At 37.4% G+C, this 18149-nt stretch overlaps 1 protein-coding gene across 2 annotated transcripts in view; it reads left to right on the plus strand.

The window, feature by feature from the left end:
- The window catches only part of SLAIN2 (SLAIN motif family member 2), a 76804-nt gene extending 61136 nt beyond the window's left edge, over positions 1-15668 (plus strand). For both annotated transcript variants that reach the window (XM_041725185.1, XM_041725184.1), the window contains 2 exons: positions 10765-11083; positions 12659-15668. In XM_041725185.1, the coding sequence (XP_041581119.1) occupies positions 10765-11083; positions 12659-12725 (386 nt within the window). In that variant the 3' untranslated portion in view covers positions 12726-15668. The remainder of the gene's footprint in view (positions 1-10764; positions 11084-12658) is intronic.
- The last annotated feature ends 2481 nt before the right edge of the window (positions 15669-18149 follow it).

Raw genomic sequence — 18149 nt, forward strand, 5'->3', positions numbered from 1 at the left:
ATGGACATCTGGGCTCTTTCCATACTTTGGCTGTTGTGGACACTGCTTCCATAAACATTAGGGTGCAGGTGCCCCTTTGGATCACTACATTTGTATCTTTGAGTTAAATACCTACTAGTGCAGTTGCTGGGTCATAGGGTAGCTCTATTTTCAACTTTCTGAGGAACCTCCATGCTGTTTTCCAGAGTGGCTACACCAGCTTGCATTCCCACCAACAGTGTAAGGGGGCTTCCCATTCTCTGCATCCTTGGCCAACATCTGGCATTTCCTGACTTGTTAATTTTGACTATTCTGTGTGATGTGAGGTGGTATCTCATTGTGGTTTTTGATTTGTATTTCCCTGATGCCAAGTGATGCTAAGCATTTTTTTCATGTGTCTGTTGGTCATGTGTGTCATCTTTGGAGAAATGTCTGTTCATGTCTTCTCCCCATTTCTTGATTGGATTATTCTTTGGGTGTTGAGTTTGATAAGGTCTTTATAGATTTTTGGGTCCTATCCCTTTATCTGGTAAGACATTTGCAAATATCTTCTCCCATTCTCTTGGTTGTCTTTTGGTTTTGTCAACTATTTCCTTTGCTGTGCAAAAGCTTTTTATCTTTATGAAGTCCCAGTAGTTCATTTTTACCTTTGTTTCTCTTACCTTACTTCTTAAACAAGAAGTTGCTGCGGCCAACATCACACAGATTGCTACCTGTGTTCCCCTCTAGGATTTTGATGGATTTCTGTCTCATATTTAGGTTTTTCATCCATTTTGAGTCTATTTTTGTGTATAGTATAAGAAAATGGACTAGTTTCATTCTTCTTTGGCTGTCCAATTTTCCCAACACCATTTGTTGAAGAGACTATTTTCTATTGGATACTCTTTCCTGCTAAGATCCATTTCTGGGTTCTCTGTTCTGTTCCATTAATCTGTATGTCTGTTTTCATGCCAGTACCGTACTGTCTTGATGATTACAGCTTTGTAATGCAACTTGAAGTCCGGGAGTGTGATACCACCAGCTTTGGTTTTCTTTTTCAGCATTCCTTTGGCTATTTGGTGTCTTTTCTAGTTCCATACAAATTTTAGGATTTTTTGTTCAGGTCTATGAAAAAACTCCATGGTATTTTGATAGGAATTGCCCTGAATGTATAGATTGCTCTTGGTAGCATAGACATTTTATCAATATTTTTTCTTCTAATCCATGAGCATGGAATGTTTATCCATTTCTTTGTGTTTTATGTTTTTTGGTGCTATTGTAAATTGGATCAATTCCTTGGTTTCCCTTTCTTCAGTCTCCTTGTTAGTGTATAGAAACACAACTGATTTCTGTGCATTGATTTTTCTATCCTGCCACTTTGTTGAATTCCTGTATGAGTTTTAGCAATTTTAGGATGGAGTCTTTTGGGTTTTCCACACCGAGTATCATGTCATCTGCAAAGAGTGAGAGTTAGTCGTCATCTTTGCCAATTTGGATGCCTTCTTATTTCTTTTTGTTGTCTGATTACTGAGGCTAGGACTTCCAGTACTATGATGAACAATGGTGTAAGAGTGATATGCCTATCATGTTCCTGGCCTTAGGGGAAAAGCTCTCAATATTTTCCCTATTGAGAATGATGTTTGCTGTGGGCTTTGTCAATATGGCTTTCGTGATATTGAGGTATATATTTCCTGTTCCTACATTTTGAGGAATTTTAACCCAGAAAAAATGCTGTACTTTGTCAAATGCTTTTTCTGCGTCTGTTGAGAGGATCATATGGTTCATGTTCTTTCTTTTTTTTTTTTTTTAATTTTTATTTATTTATGATAGTCACACGGGGGGGGGGGGGTGCAAAGACATAGGCAGAGGGAGAAGCAGGCTGCATGCACTGGGAGCCCGACGTGGGATTCGATCCCGTGTCTCCAGGATCGCACCCTGGGCCAAAGGCAGGCGCTAAACCGGTGTGCCACCCAGGGATCCCTCTTGTCCTTTCTTTTATTAATGCAGTGTATCCCATTGATTGATTGATGGGTGGATGTTATACCATCCTTGCAGCCCAGGAATAAATCCCACTTGGTCTTGGTACATTAATTCTTTTAATGTACTGTAGGATCATATTGGCTGGCATCTGTCTGCTTATCTATTTATTTATGATTTTATTTGCTTACCTGAGAGAGCACACAAGCAGGGGGAGGGGGAGAGGGAGAAGAAGGCTCTCCACTGAGCAGGGAGCATGAGTCAGGGCTCAATCCCAAGACCCTGAGATCATGACCCCAGCCAAAGGCACCACTTAACCTACTTGAGCCACCCAGGAACCCCTGTATTAGCTAGTATCTTGGTGAGAATTTTTGCATCCAAGTTCATCAGGGACACTGGTCTGAAATTCTCCTTTTTGGTGTGGTCTTTGTCTGGTTGGGGGATCAAGGTAATGCTGGCCTCATGGAGAGTGTTTGGAAATGTTCCTTCCATTTCTGTTTTTTGAAACAGCTTCAGAAGAATAGGTATGAATTCTTTAAATGTATGGTAGAAATCCCCTGGGAGGCTATTGGGCCTTGAACTCTTTTTGGTTGGGAGAGATTTGATTACTGCTTCAATTTCCTTGCTGGTTATGGGTCTGTTCAGGTTTTCTATTTCTTCCTGTTTCAGTTTTGGTAGTTTATACGTCTCCAGGAATGTATCCGTTTCTTCCAGTTGCCTAATTTGTTGGCTTATAGTTGCTTATAATATGTTCTTAAAATTGTTTGTATTTCTTTGGTGTTGGTTGTGCTCCTCTTTCATTCATGATTTTATTTATTTGGGTCCTTTCTCTTCTTTTAGATAAGCCTAGCCAGGGGCTTATCCATCTTATTAATTCTTTTAAAGAACCAGCTCCTTGTTTCGTTCATCTATTCTGCTGTTCTTTTGGTTTCTATTTCATTGATTTCTGCTCTAATCTTTATTAATTCTCTTTTCCTGCTGGGTTTAGGCTTTCATTGCTGTTCTTTCTCTAGCTCCTTTAGGTGTTGCGGTTAGGTTGTGTATCTGAGATCTTGTTTTTTAGGAAAGGTTTATATTGCTATATGCTTCCCTCTTAGGACTGCCTTTGCTGCATTCCAAAGGTTTTGAACAGTTGTATTTTCATTTTAATTTGTTTCCGTGAATGTTTTAAATTCTTCTTTAATTTCCTCATCGATCTATTCTTCAGTAGGATGCTCTCTAACCTCCGGGAGTGTGGTTATCTGAGTTCTTCCCAAATTTCCTTTTGTGATTGAGTTCAAGTTTCAAAGCACGGTGGTCTGAAAATATGCAGGGAATGATCTCAGTCTTTTGGTACTGGTTGAGACCTGATTTGTGAACCAGTATGTGATCTGTTCTGGAAAACGTTCCATGTGCACTCAAGAAGAATGTGTATGCTGTTGATTTCGGGTGGAATAGCTCTGAATATATCTGTGAAACCCATTTGGTCCAGTCTGTCATTCAGAGCGCTTGTTTCCTTATTGATCTTCTGCTTAGATTATCTGTCCGTTGTAGTGAGTGGGGTGTTAAAGTCCCCCTCTCTATTATTATCAATATGTTTCTTTAATTTTGTTATTAATTGGCTTATATAATTGGTTTATATAATTTATCCCATGTTAGGAGTATAAATATTTATAATTGTTAGGTCTTCTTGTTGGATAGACCCTTTTATGATATAGTGTCTTTTTTCATGTTTTATTAGTGTTTGGTTTAAAGTCTGATAGAAAGATTGCCACCCCAGCTTTCTTTTGATGTCCATTGGTGATAAAATGGTTTTCCACCTCCTTCTTTGAATCTGGAAGTGTCCTTGTGTCTAAAATGAGTCTCTTGCAGACAGCATATTGATGGGTCTTGCTTTTTTATCCAGTCTGATATCCTGTGTCTTTTGGTGGAGCATTTGGCCCATTTACATTCAAAGCAACTATTGAAAGATATTAATTTAATGCCATTGTATTACCTCTAAAGTCACTGTTTCTGTATATTGTCTCTGTTCCTTTCTGGCCTATGTTACTTTTGACCTCTCTCTTTGCTTAAAGGATCCCCTTTCTTGCAGGTCTGGCTTAGTGATCCTAAATTTTTTTAGTTTCTGTTTGTCCTGGAAGCTTTTTATCTCTTCTTCTAATTTGAATGACAGCCTTACTGGATAAAGTATTCTTGGCTGCATATTTTTCTCATTTAGTATCCTGAATATATGCCAGTCCTTTCTGGCCTGCCAGGTCTTTTTGGATAGGTCTGCTGCCAGTCTAATGTTTTTACCCTTGTACATTACAGACCTCTTGTCCCATGCTGCTCTCAGCATTTTCTTTGTCTCTGAGATTTACAAGCTACACTAGTATATGTTGAGGTATTGACCTATGTTTATTGACTTTGAGGGGGATTCTCTGTGCCTCCTAGACTCGAATGCCTGTTTCTTTCCCCAGATTAGGGAAGTTTTCAGCTATAATTTGCTCCAGTATGCCTTCTGCTCCTCTCTCTCTCTTTCCTTTTCTTCTGGGATCCCAATTATTCTAATATTGTTTGGTTTTATGTTATCACTTATCTCTCGAATCCTCCCCTTGTGATCTTATAGTGTTTATCTCTTTTTCTCAGTTTGTTTATTCTCCATCATTTTGTCTTCTATATCAATAATTCTCTTTTGCCTCATTTATCCTAGCAGTTAGAGCCTCCATTTTAGATTGCATCTCATTAGTAGACTTTTTAAATTTTAACTTGATTAGATTTTAGTTCTTTTATTTCTCCAGAAAGGGATTCTCTAGTATCTTCTATGCATTTTTGTAAAGCCCACATAGTATCTTTATAATCTTACCTTACATATATCCATACTGATTAGGTTTCTGGCAGTTAATACTGCCTCTAGTTCTCTCTCTCTCTCTCTCTCTAAGATCTTATTTATTCATGAGAGAGAGAGGCAGAGGGAGCAGTAGGCTCCCTGCAAGGAGCCGGATGTGGGACTCGATTCTGGATCCTGGGATCACACCCTGAACCAAAGGCAGACACCCAACTGCTGAACCACCCAGGTATCCCTCTAGGTCTTTTTTTTGAGGTGAGTTTTTCCATCCTGTCATTCCTGCAGAAAGTGATCACTTTTCTATTTGTAGAATTGCAGCGATTCTTAGATCACCAGTTGAGTTCACAGGTGTTCAGAATGATTTGATGTCTGACTAAATTCCTGGGACCTGATGAAGCTGAGGTCTCCTACTCCTCCACCATCTTGGAAAGTCCTCTCTAAAATGTTTCTTTTAGATGGCATGTTGCTCTGGCTTTTCTGTGGGTACCAACAATCATTACCTTTTCATTTTAGTGATTACTATTCAGAGTTAATGCAGTTATCAATATGGTTGGCTTAAAATCTACCATCTTTCAGTTTGTTTTCTCTCTGTCCTTTCAGACCTTTGTTCCTTTATTCCCTCCTCTTTTATTATTCTGGAATAGCTGAGTACCTTTTAACATTACATTTTATTTTTATTGTTGGCTTATTTTTCATATATCACTTTTTTTTTTTTTTTTTTTTTTTTTTTGCAAATTTAGCTCATTAGTTTATTCTCAAGTAATAGGCTACTTCATTATCATGTAAGAACCACATAACAGGGATCTCTGGGTGGCGCAGCAGTTTGGTGCCTGCCTTTGGCCCAGGGCGCGATCCTGGAGACCTGGGATCGAATCCCACATCGGGCTCCCAGTGCATGGAGCCTGCTTCTCCCTCTGCCTGTGTTTCTCCCTCTCTCTCTCTCTCTCTCTCTCTCTCTCTGTGACTATCATAAATAAATAGAAGTTAAAAAAAACCACATAACAGTATACTTCCATTCCTTGTGCCACTTGTCATTTATTTTAATTCTACATAGGTATTAAATCCCAGAGTATTTTTTTTTAGTTTTGTTTATTTATTCATGAGAGAGGCAGAGACCTAGGCAGAGGAAGAAGTAGGCTCCCTGTGGAGCACAGAGCCCAATGTAGGACTCAATCCCGGGAGACCAGGATCACGACCTGAGCTGAAGGCAGATGCTTAACCATATTATCACCCAGATGCCACCAGAGTATGTTTTTATTTTTATTTTAAACTTATCTTTCAGCAAAACTTTAAAATGATTTGAAACTTATTTTTTAATGATCTTTATATTTCCTAATATATTTACCATTCCTGGCACTATTGGTTTATACAGATAGCATTTGGTATCATTTTCCTTGTGCTGAAGAACTTCCTTTAACATTTCTTGTAGTGAAAGACTGCTGGCAATCACTTTTGTCAGCTTTTGTTTGTCTTTAAAAGTCTATATTTTGACTTTAGGGTTTGGATTTTTTTTTTTTAAGATTTTATTTATTTATTTGACAGAACACAAGTTGGCAGAACAACAGGCAGAGGGAGAGGGAGAAGCAGGCTCCCCACTGAGCAGAGAGCCTGATGGGGGCTCAGTCCCAGAACCCTGGGATCATGAGCTGAGGCAGATACTTAACTGACTGAGCCACCCAGGTGCCCCTCGACTTTAGTTTTGAAAAGAAATTTTGAATATATGCTCTCCAGTGTTTATAACAGCATTATCTACAATAGCCAAATTATGGAAACAGCCCCAGTGTCCATTGACTGATGAATGGATAAAGAAGATGTATGTATATTTACAGTAGTATATTAGCCATAAAAAGGAATGAAATCTTCCCATATGCAACATCGTGGATGGAGCTAGAGAGTATTATGCTAAGCGAAATAAGTCAGAGAAAGACGAATACCATATGATTTCACTCATATGTAGAATTTAAGAAACAAACCAAATGAACATGGGGCAAAAAAGAGAGACAAACCAAGAAATAGACTCTTAATTATGGGAATAAACCAATGATACCAGAGGGGAGGTAGGTGGAGGGATGGGTTGAATGAGGATTAAGGAGTGTACTTGTGATGACCACAGGGTGATGTATGGAAGTGTTGAACCACTATATTATACACCTGAAACTAATACAGTATATTAACAGAAATTGAAATAAAAACTTAAGATAATTTTTCTGGATGTAGAACTTTATTTTTTGAATGTAGAACTTTAAAACAGGCTTTTAAGCACTTTAACAATGTTACTGTATTGTCTTTTGGTTTACCCCATTTCTTTTGAGAAGTCCGTGATACTTTATCTTGGTTCCTCTGTTTAAAAAGAAAAGGTCCTTTAAGATTTTAAAATTTATTATTCATCTTAGAAACTTGGCAACAGTGTTCCTTGATACGGTGTTCTCTGTGTTAACTTGTGCTTGGAGTTTTTTGAACTATTTAAATATGTAAGATTATAAAATTTTTACCAAATTTGGAAGATGATTTTCAACCACTCTTCAAATATTTTCTGTCCCTTTCATACCCCTACTCCATCTGAGACCCTGATTGCATATATTAGACTGTATGATCTCAACCTAGGTTACTGAAGTTTTTTGGCTTTTATTTTTTTTTTGAGTCTTTTTATTTTCTGTATGCTTTTATTTAAGTAATTATGTTGTATCTTCGGGTGCTTCTTCTGTGGCATCTAAATTGCTCTTAATTTCCATCAGGTAAACTTAGCATTTTGGATATATTTTTCATCTTAAAAATTCTGCCCAATTCTTCTAAAAACTTTATTTCTCTTTACACTTTTCTTTATATCCTTAGAAATATATATATATTACTCTTGGTTTGGGCTACTATGCATATTATATATAGTATTTATTTTCAAAGTCTTTACCTGCTAATTCAGTCATCCTTATGACTTGTCTGTGTTGACTAATTTTTATCCTGGTTTTGGTTATCATATTTCTTTTTTTTTTTTTAAGATTTTATTTATTTATTCATGAGATACACAGAGACAGGCAGAGACACAGGCACAGGGAGAAGCAGGCTCCCTGCGGGGAGCCCAATGTGGGACTCAATCCCAGGACCCTGGGATCATGACCTGAGTCAAAGGCAGATGCTCAACTGCTGAGCCATCCAGGTGCCCCTTTCTATTTCTTTGTGTGTCTATTGTTCTTTTATTGGATAGTAGACATTGTTGTGAAGTTGTATTTTCTGTGCTGGATATTGTTATTTTCTTTTAAATAATTTTGGGCTTTGGAGCACCCGGGTGGCTCAGTTGGTTAAGCATCCAACTCTTGATTTCAGCTCAGGTCATGATCTCAGGGCTGATTGAGCTTTGCATTAGACTCCACACTGAGGCGTAGAGACTGCTTAAGATTCTCTCCCTCCCTCTGACTCACACACATGCATATGCATGTGCACCCTTTCTGAATAAATAAATAGTGTTGAGCCTTATTGTGGCAAGCATTTATTTGTGGGTCAGTTTGGTCCATGATAGCAGGGATCAACAAACATTTTCTTAAAGGGCCGGGTAGTTAATATTTTAGGACTGTGGGTCATATGGTCTGTGTTATAACTACTCCTCTCTTCTCTTGTAGCTGGAAAACTGCCATAGACAATATATAAATACCATGGGTATTGCCATGTTCTGACAAAACTTTATTTACAAAAACAGTTAACTTGCCTATGAGTGATGGTTTGGTGACCTCTGCTTTAGAGGCTTATTTTAAGTTTTATTAGAATAGATTTTGAGTAGCTTTATTCTAGGACTCAGTTATTCCTTTTGGAGTGTCTCCTGATTGCCCTGGATATTCAGCAAGGATTCTTTAACTGGTTGAGACTCAAATGCTTTTTAGTGAGCTTTGTTTAGTTTATAATGTGTCAGTCTTCCTCTGGTCAGTCTCATGGAGCTTCACTTGGTATATATATATATATAGCACAATATTTAGCCAAAGATTCAAGCAGACACTTCAGCTGAGTTATAGAGGTCATCTGGAGCAGCTCCCTCCTCTAAGATAACTCTGCTCCTCAAATTCCAACTGTTGTCTTCTCAGCTCAGCAAGATAACTATGATCTGCTCAGGATCTTCCTTCTTGTTCTGTATTCCAAAAAGCATCTCCTTCCCTCCCAAAAAGCCAGTGTGCTCACAGGGCTTATCACATTTACGTTCTTTTTCTAGGGAATTATAGTTCTATAACTGCCTGTTGTCCAATATTCGAAAACTTTTGTATATTTTGTCCAGTTGTATAGGTGTTTACAGCAGGAAGGTAACTCCTTCCCAGTTTTGCCCTCATGGCTTAAAGTTCCTGTGGTGGCTTTAATATAAATCGCTGAGTTGCATTCTAGACTAGACTTTCTGGAGGTGGTGCCTGGGTTTCTGTATTCTTTTTTAAAAAGCTCCTTGGGATTCTGATGCATAATCAATTATAAGAATCATGGCTCTAGAGTTTTGGATCCAAGCAGAGATTATTTGAGCCCATCAAGTACTGAGGCTTAATATATCTTAAGCACAGAAAAGCTGACATTTGGGACTTAAACAGGAGGCAAGAAACGTCAATCTTATCAAAAGAAAGGTGAGGGATCCCTGGGTGGCGCAACGGTTTGGCGCCTGCCTTTGGCCCAGGGCGCGATCCTGGAGACCCGGGATCGAATCCCACATCGGGCTCCTGGTACATGGAGCCTGCTTCTCCCTCTGCCTGTGTCTCTGCCTCTCTCTCTCTGTGTGTGACTATCATAAATATAAATAAATAAATAAATAAAAAATTCAAAAGAAAGGTGAGAGGAATTTTGCCTATTGGGGAGTTTTGAAGAAGCTGAAATTTATCCTCTCTTCTTTCAGAGAGAAGAAAATAGTGACCAGATTCATCCATTCTTTCCTTTCCTACTAGCTACTGGGTCAGACCTTACTGTTACCCACAACATTTAGACAGATTAGTAGAAGTGAGGAAGATAGAGTTGTGTAGAATAATCTATTTCTATAGTCTTAGGACCAAGGCTTTCCCTTCAGTCATATCCTCCTCAAACTAATGGAGGGTGAGAGAGAATAGAGTGACCTGAGTCTCCTTCTCATCAGTCCTCCCTTTCATCTTCCCCCTCTCCATTTTCTTCACTTCTCAAATTATTTGTTCAATAAGCAAGTCAAAGTACATTTTTTATTTACATTGTGCGTGTGTGTAGCCATCCAAAAACACTTGAAAAAAGTAAAATTGATGCCCTTTTAGAGTTGACTAGCTAAACCGAATAAACAGGGGATGATGAATTTGTCCCCTAGGAGATCTGAACTTATAACAAACATTAAGGGACAATTGCAAGAATAAAATTTTTTTGAAGTCCTATTTTTTACTTAAAAATTGATGCAAATTTTATATTTTATCCTTTCATATATCAGTATTTAATTTAAAAGTTAAAATTTTAACTTAAAGAATTGCCATTCCAGAAGAATGTACCATCTGTATTCTGTACATATCTTGATATGCCCTTAGATTTATAACTTCTCTGCTTGGTGAAGTACAACAATAGAAGCTGTTTTGTTTTTAATGTTTTATTTACAAGTCTTAAGTTACACTGTAAGTGATACAGGATTTTGAGAGGTATAGTGACCAGATACTTGATACTGTTTACGTGTATTTTTTTTTTTTTTGAAGAGATTATGTTTCAAATTCTAATCAACCATGTGGTAGTCAACCATTTTTTCATTTCTACAGTATGGCCCAGGTTAGTTGCTACAGTGAAGTAGAATCCTGCAGTGCCTTTTCTAGTGTTGTGGGTTCCTAGACACATTTTGTGAAAGATAGTTGCAGTCCTCTGAATAAAGATTTGGTTATTTAGTACTTACCAGTTATCTTGTTTTGTTAGCCCAGAAATACTCTTTATTCCTTGCATTTCTGTAGAGTGAGTTTTCATGAATACAGATGTACTGGTAGCCTAGTCATCAAGTGTAATACAAAGCATTGGTTTCACCTACACTTGGTTCATACTAAAAACATTGATTTTTCTTTGCCATTCTGCAGTACCTTCTCCAGGCAAATTCCGCTCCCCTGCAGCACCATCTCCTTTGGCTCTCCGGCAACCAGTAAAAGCATTTAGTAACCATGGCTCTGGTTCTTCTGGTAGCCAAGAAACAACACAGCTCACACAGACCACCTCCTCACCTGGGCCTCCCCTGGTTCAGAACACAGTCCCAGCAAACCCTCCCAACAATATCAACAGCACTACTCTGACCAGACCTGCAGGGACAACCGCGATGAGAAGTGGCTTGCCCAGACCCAGTGCCCCTTCTGCTGGGGGTATACCAGTGCCTCGCAGCAAACTTGCACAGCCTGTTCGCAGGTAAGTGACACATGTTCTCTTTCAACAATCTTGAGCATAGGAAAGTGAGTAGGTTGGAATTATGTTCATCACTGCATGTGGTAGCAAACCCAGAGAGTCTAAGTAGAACTGGAATAAAACATTACTTTGGGGGAAAAAAAAATTGTTGTTTTAAAGAAATCATCACTTAAGACACTAAGGTATCATACCACTTTGTTCAGCTAAAATTCGCCTGGGTACCTAATGTCATCAGGCATCTGCAAGAATCCCTAGGAAAAATTGTTAAAACGACTCAATTTGGTTGTGATATTTGTTCATTTTGAAAATGTTATTCAATAAAGATAAGCTTATTAGAACTTAGAGTGAGATTTAAGATAAAACTTCTAGCTATCAAATCTGAGTATTATCTAAGAGGGTGGTTTTCAGACTTTGATTATAACACAGAATCTTCTGTACAATTTATATAAATGTAGAGGCCTAAATTTCACCCCCCAGGAAACAGATATAACTAATATGAAGGCCAAAATCTGTGGATAATTTTTTTGTTGTTTGTTGAATCTTCAGGTGATTCTGAGGCCAGCCAGGTTGGGAACCATGCGTCTGTGTAATCGTAGTATCTGCCTTTCAGGATGTGATTACCACCATAACTTAGGAGTCCAAACATAATCAAACTTTAAATATTTATTTGTATGGAAAAAAAAAATGGCTTTCTTCTTGTAAACACTTAAACTGAGTTACCCATATCTCTTTCATTGTAAGATAAATGTATTACAGTTCTGAATTCAGTAGTAGTATATAACAGCCTTTTGCTGTGATCTCTGCTGAATAACTGATATGTATCTTATTGAATTTTTACATTAACATTAAACATTACAATAACAAACATTAAATCCTTATTATCTCTCTTTTTCAGAGAAGAATATTGAAATTTAATGAGGTTAAGTAAATTGTCTGAGATTAGACAACTAATAAGGCTTCAGTTCTAAGTATGTCTGACTTAAAAGTCCACATAAGCCCTATGCCATTTTACCTTTCTAGTGATGGTGACACTAAGTGTCTACTCTTACGTTCATAATTCTGCCCCCCTCAAATTAAGTAATTAAAAGATTGGTGATCTGTGCTGTTGGAAGAGACGAGACAGTCTTTTCCTTTCTTTCTTTCTTTCTTTTTTTTTTTTTTTTTAAGAGAGAGAGGCAGAGACATGGGCAGAGGGAGAAGCAGGCTCCATGCAAGGGAGCCTGACATGGGATTCAGTCCCGGGTCTCCAGGATCAATCAGGTCCTGGGCTGAAGGTGGCGCTAAATCGCTGAGCCACCCGGGCTGCCCTCTTTTCCTTTCTTTTACTATAGTAGCTGTGTTAACAAAAAAAGCTGTTAGTGAAGTCACCTGATGCCCAGTAAAACTTGAAGATTGTGGAAATGCCAAGTGTGGTAAAATTGTGCTAATAGGCTGTTTAGAGTTTTGACCTCAGTAGTCCCCTGGAACAGCCTTCATTGGATCGGGATGCCACTGCAAAGTAATTAATATATGTGGGAAATTGTATGGTAACACTTCATAAAACCTTGCAAATCACCGTATAAAATTGCTTTATTTCAGATCCTTGCCAGCTCCTAAAACCTATGGTAGCATGAAAGATGACAGTTGGAAAGATGGCTGTTACTGACCAGCAAAGATGAGAATGCAGAGATCCACAGCTTCTTGGATACCCCTTCACCAGGCTAAAAGACAACTTTTATATGCAGACTGTTCAGATAAGACTCTTGGGATTTATAAATCCCAGCCCTCTCTGTCTTAATTAGCACAAACTGACAGAGATGATCAAGCAGCACTTTAATGACATTTAACATCAGATGTGTTTGGTAATCATACAATCACTCTTCATGGAATCACATTTAGTTTTGTTTAATAGAAACTAAGTTGATTTTTTTAATATTTGACAGAGGCCAATATCTGGGCAAAAAACTAACGGATGCCAAAGAGAAATGCCCATTTGTAAGTGAGAGAATACCTTTGTGCACAAGAAAATGGTGAATTCAAGCTATCCAAAACTTCACATTCAACCTAATTTACTGTATAAATAGTATCAATAAATATTTGTGTTAATGAGAACTAATATTCTGACTAATTATCTAAAACGTTTCACTAGTGTTTCACTAGTACTCCAAGAAACTAGACTGAGATGGAAGGGAGCATGGGGGTGGGAAGAAATCTAGGCTAGAGATTTCAAACATAATACCTAAATTTGTGAGCATTCTACAAATTATTTTTGCAGATTCAACCGAAAAATTGTCATTTTGTTTAATCTTGAGTTTTGGATGTAGCTCATATATCACCACCACCAGATAATGTTACACCGTGCATCCACCATGTTGCATTGACACATCGGACTTCTGTGTGTTTGTTTTGATTGCCAAAAGGGCTTACTATCAGTTGTACAATCTTTCTAAACTTTATAGCTCCTGGCTCAGGAAAGATAGCCTTTGCTGTTGAAGCCAACTTCTTCACATGCTATTATATCTGTTACAGAACTAAGAGATCGTGTTTTATTAGCAGGTTTCCATGATAGGAAAGAGCAAGTAGTAAGTGTCTTTCTTCTTGATACGAACAACACCGCCTCAGTGCTTACAACCTGGAACAAAACTATGCCATCAGAGAGAGGGGGGAAATCTATGCACTTAACTTACAAAATCTCTGGTAATGACAGTTGTATTGTTACTGTTAATTGATGCAACGGTCTGTTAGGTGGTAGGAAGCTATAGCCTGCTGAATCCTACTTACATTGATCCGCTCTAACCTAGGTAACTGTAGAAAACCTCCTTTGGAATTACTGTCCCTTTTGACTTTGGATTCTGCCTTACATTAATTTTTACATTTTTGGTAACAAGTGAAACCCACTACGTTTGACTCTAACCTGTTAAATGCTTGCTCTCCAGTGGCCCTTAAGTATATCCTGGAAATCACTTATTTCGGTTTTATTAGACAATTACCAGACTAAAACTTTCTTCAGCAGACTTCTCATTTTTCATGGTGAGGTCTGTTTTAAAATATTTTATTTGAATGGCTCTGAAATATTGGCAATCAGGTTACTACCCTAAAGGATTTTAGAGATTTGAACATAAGTTCATTTCCTTTTAGTCAAAGACATTCTGTAAGTTGGCAAAAGAAACCGAGAGACAAATGAGAGACTTAATATTCAGGATAGCATTGATAGGTTGAGAGAATGACAAAATCTTTGAAGCCACGACCCACATTCTGCTATGACACCGTGGTATTTTTTTATCAGCTTGATCAATAGGGAGTCATTCAGTTAGCACACGCAGCTGGAGATTTAAACTGCCAGTGCTAGTGTATTTTGGTGTATAATGCAAGGAAGAAATTTTATCCTTGAATTTGAGGGTGATGGGTGTGGGTCAGGGAAGGGTGGCACCAGAATTCCACATGATGATGAACGTGTTGCTTTTCAGAGGAAGATAAAGAAAGCACCTGCTTCAGGTGGGGGGTATCTCATGTAAAAATCTAAAAGAACTAGCCACTGTCTCTTTTGAAAACCATATATACCCAAAACAAAAATAGGTCTCCGTTTCAGTGCAACATTGCAAAAGAAAAATATGCTGCAATCTAATAATTACAAGGAATTTTTAATTCTATTTGAAACACCCATTACATTAGGTTAGATTTTCTGTTTCAGACGGAGTATTCAGGTTATTTAACTTTGTTTTTAAATGGCTGCATCAGAAAAAAAAAGTATTTTTTTTTTTTTATTAAAATACTTCATCACTTGTTAAAAACATACTTGGATCTGAGTTGGGTAAAGCATTATTTTACCTGCTGTTGTACTACCACAGACTATTGGCTTTTAGGTTCCTAAAGAGAAAAATTGCCTTTTTACTAGAAAGCCTTTGTGTATTGCCAATTTTTCTGTTTGGGAAAATCTAAGGATTCACTGTGGTTAGTCTTACAGAAGAAATGTGGATTTGATAAACTAGTGCCTATGATTTTAACTTATGTTTGATATATAGTAGTAAGGGTTTTATGAATGTTGATTATTTTTCTGTGCCAACAGCCCAGAATTGTCACTTATATGTAAGCAGAAAGCTTTGAGCTCTGCTTCCAAAGTTATTTAATTTTTCTCAGTGTTTGAATGTTATTTTTTTGTAAGTGTGTTAATAAAAGTGTAAAAAATTGGAAAAAATATAAATATTCTTAACTCAAGCATTTGCTGGATCATTTTTCTACAGAACTTGTTTGTATAATATAAAACACTCTCTGAAGAGTTGACTTTTTTCAGTTTTCATTCCCTGGAAATCACATTTTGTAAAACTGGGGACCATTCATAATTGTCAGATACTTTTTAAAATTATCTCAATACATCACTTTTATAAAAGAGTTTTTTTGAAAGGAAATTAGATACATATGTGTCCCCAGACATTTGTATAACTCTAGGATGATCTAGACTATGTATGTTTAAATTTTTATTGAATGTACAGACATCCATTTTTGACATTACGCATGGTCCTTTTAGATCACATGAAGTTTGATTTGCAAACATTTCTATAGCTGAACTTGTATGTGTGGTTGCCTCCTTAATAAAACAGCCTGACCATAATGTTTATCATTAAATTTATATTTGTTTTTTCAAGTGTTTATGAATTTCTGGATATGGTAAGATTTCCCACCCCAACTTGCCTACAATTGGTTTTAATAAATTTCTCAGTTGAGGTTTTTAAACACACACACCCAAGTCATACTGCCCTTTCAAACTTGATCTTCAGGATAGATGTATTCTCCTTGTCCTAGTTATTTCATATTTGAATTATTTGGAGTATATAGTTTACTCAAAATTGGTATGGAAACTTGTCACCTGCTGTGAATTGATACCTACTTTTAAAAAGCATTAAAAAAAAATGCATATGTAAAACAAGCAAAAAGCCATTATGTAAGAGTTTCCAAAAGGGAAAATTAATACATTGTCAAACCAAATATATTTAATTAATCATGTGCATTTTTCTCTTATGGATAAATGGGAAAAAATCCAGAATTATACACTGTTTAATTGGTTCCGACATTCCTTTTGGAAGTTTTTACTGTCCTTTACATTACAATTAGTTTCATTATTACAGCATAGAGAAATGATATCATGTTTGAATTTTCCCTCAAGCCAACCCAAAAACTTCTAAGAACTGTTTGTTTGGTTTTTTAAAAAGATTTTATGTATTTATTCATGAGAGACAGAGAGGCAGAGACCTAGACAGAGGGAGAAGCAGGCTCCCTGCGGGGAGCCGGATGCGGGCCTCAACCCGGAATCCCAGCATCACGCCCTGAGTCAAAGACAGAAGCTCAACTGCTGAGCCACCCAGGCGTCCCTAAGAACTGTTTAAAATTAAATGTCAGTGTTCTTGTAAGTCAACAAATGAGAAATTTTCTTAAATTCCTTACATACCCAGTACAACGGAAAAACCCACATGAGGGTTCTTGTGAGATATTTGCTGTATCAAAGTTTAGCTTTGAGTTACAAAAGCAGAATAAATGATGGAGAAACTAACTTTGAGGTAGGTAGTGAACAGGATGTTCACATGAGCATGAGGCCACAGTTAGCAACCCCTAATGTATTTTTAATGATCCTAAATATAGGATCCTAAATATAAGTCTGAGTGGACTAAGTGGTCCTCTGGTTACTAGTCTGAAAATGGAACAGATTTCACTGTGGACTTTATTTAATACAACTCAGTTTAAAACTGTTAAGTGCATGCCAATTTTAAACCAATTCTTTATCCAAACTGGCTAAACTTAGCATTTTCTCTTTTTAAAGAACAAAAAAATCTTTATTTGATTTTGAAAGTAATAGAGACTCATTGCTTCAAAAACTGAAAAAATAAATATAAATGATCCCACTTTTTTCACCTTGGGTCCTGCAATCCCACCATCCAGAAATAAATATTGAAGTGCTGACATGCTTATAAAATGCTAAATGGAAGAGTAAAAAATCTTCTGTTTAGGATGAGAAAATATTTCAACAGGAATTTGCTTTTGAACAGAGGTGTACATAAACTGATATTGAGAGCTTGACCCACATTTCTCCATTCCTGATTGCAGATATTTCTTGCTGATTTTAAAAAAATCTGTCATATATATTGCTTGTATCTTTATAATGTTGGTTTTTCTTACGAAAAATTATGCTTACTGTAGAACACCAGAGAAATATAAAAGAAGAAAAAGCACTTAATTCCACAGGTAATCAGGCCACTTAAATTTGAGGATATTGTCTTTTGTTTTTTCGTCTTACGAAATTTGGATCATGTTCGTGGTTGACACTGTAAATTTTTTTTAACTCTGGGGTCACTGCCAACATTTAGATGGATTCTGCTGGGGGAAGAGTTCTAGAAAGAATATACAAATACTAGTTCCAAAACTTCAACAAACCAGTATCATAGTTCTTCACATAGTATCTTGTATTGACACTCGAACTGCCCCCCCCACCTGCCGCCAACAGTCTACCAAGCTGAATTGAGAGTATTTATTGAATACAATTCGTTTTAAAACAAAATAGCTTTTAAAAAATAATAGGCACAACCAAATAAAGAATTGAGATAATCTAGATTAGAGTTCTCAATCTTCAGCATCACCTGATTGGCTGTTAAAACACAGATTTCTGCACCCCACCCCAAGCGTGCCTATTCAAAAATAGGATTCTGGTCCTGAGAACAAAACTTCTAGGAATAGGATTCCTCAACACAGTCAGGTACCCATTTCTGGACTAATTGACTGTGGTCAAGTGATCAGGGCTAATTAAAAGCCATGCAGCTCCTATGAGAACATGGATGGAATGAGGGAGGAAGACCATTTTCCATGAAAGTGGTGCTGTCCCCAGTAAGTGGGCTGAGTCTTGGGCAAACAAAACAATAGATGCATCACAAATATCTCTGCACTTCATATATGACACCTGGGTGGCTCAGCCGTTTAGCGCCCCCTTCAGCCCAGGGCCTGATCCTGGAGACCCGGGATCGAGTGCCCCATCGGGCTCCCTGCATGGAGCCTGCTTCTCCCTCTGCCTGTGTCTCTGCCTCTCTCTGTGTCTCTCATGAATAAA

This window comes from Vulpes lagopus, chromosome 12, assembly GCF_018345385.1.
Source record: "Vulpes lagopus strain Blue_001 chromosome 12, ASM1834538v1, whole genome shotgun sequence".
Taxonomy (NCBI): domain Eukaryota; kingdom Metazoa; phylum Chordata; class Mammalia; order Carnivora; family Canidae; genus Vulpes; species Vulpes lagopus.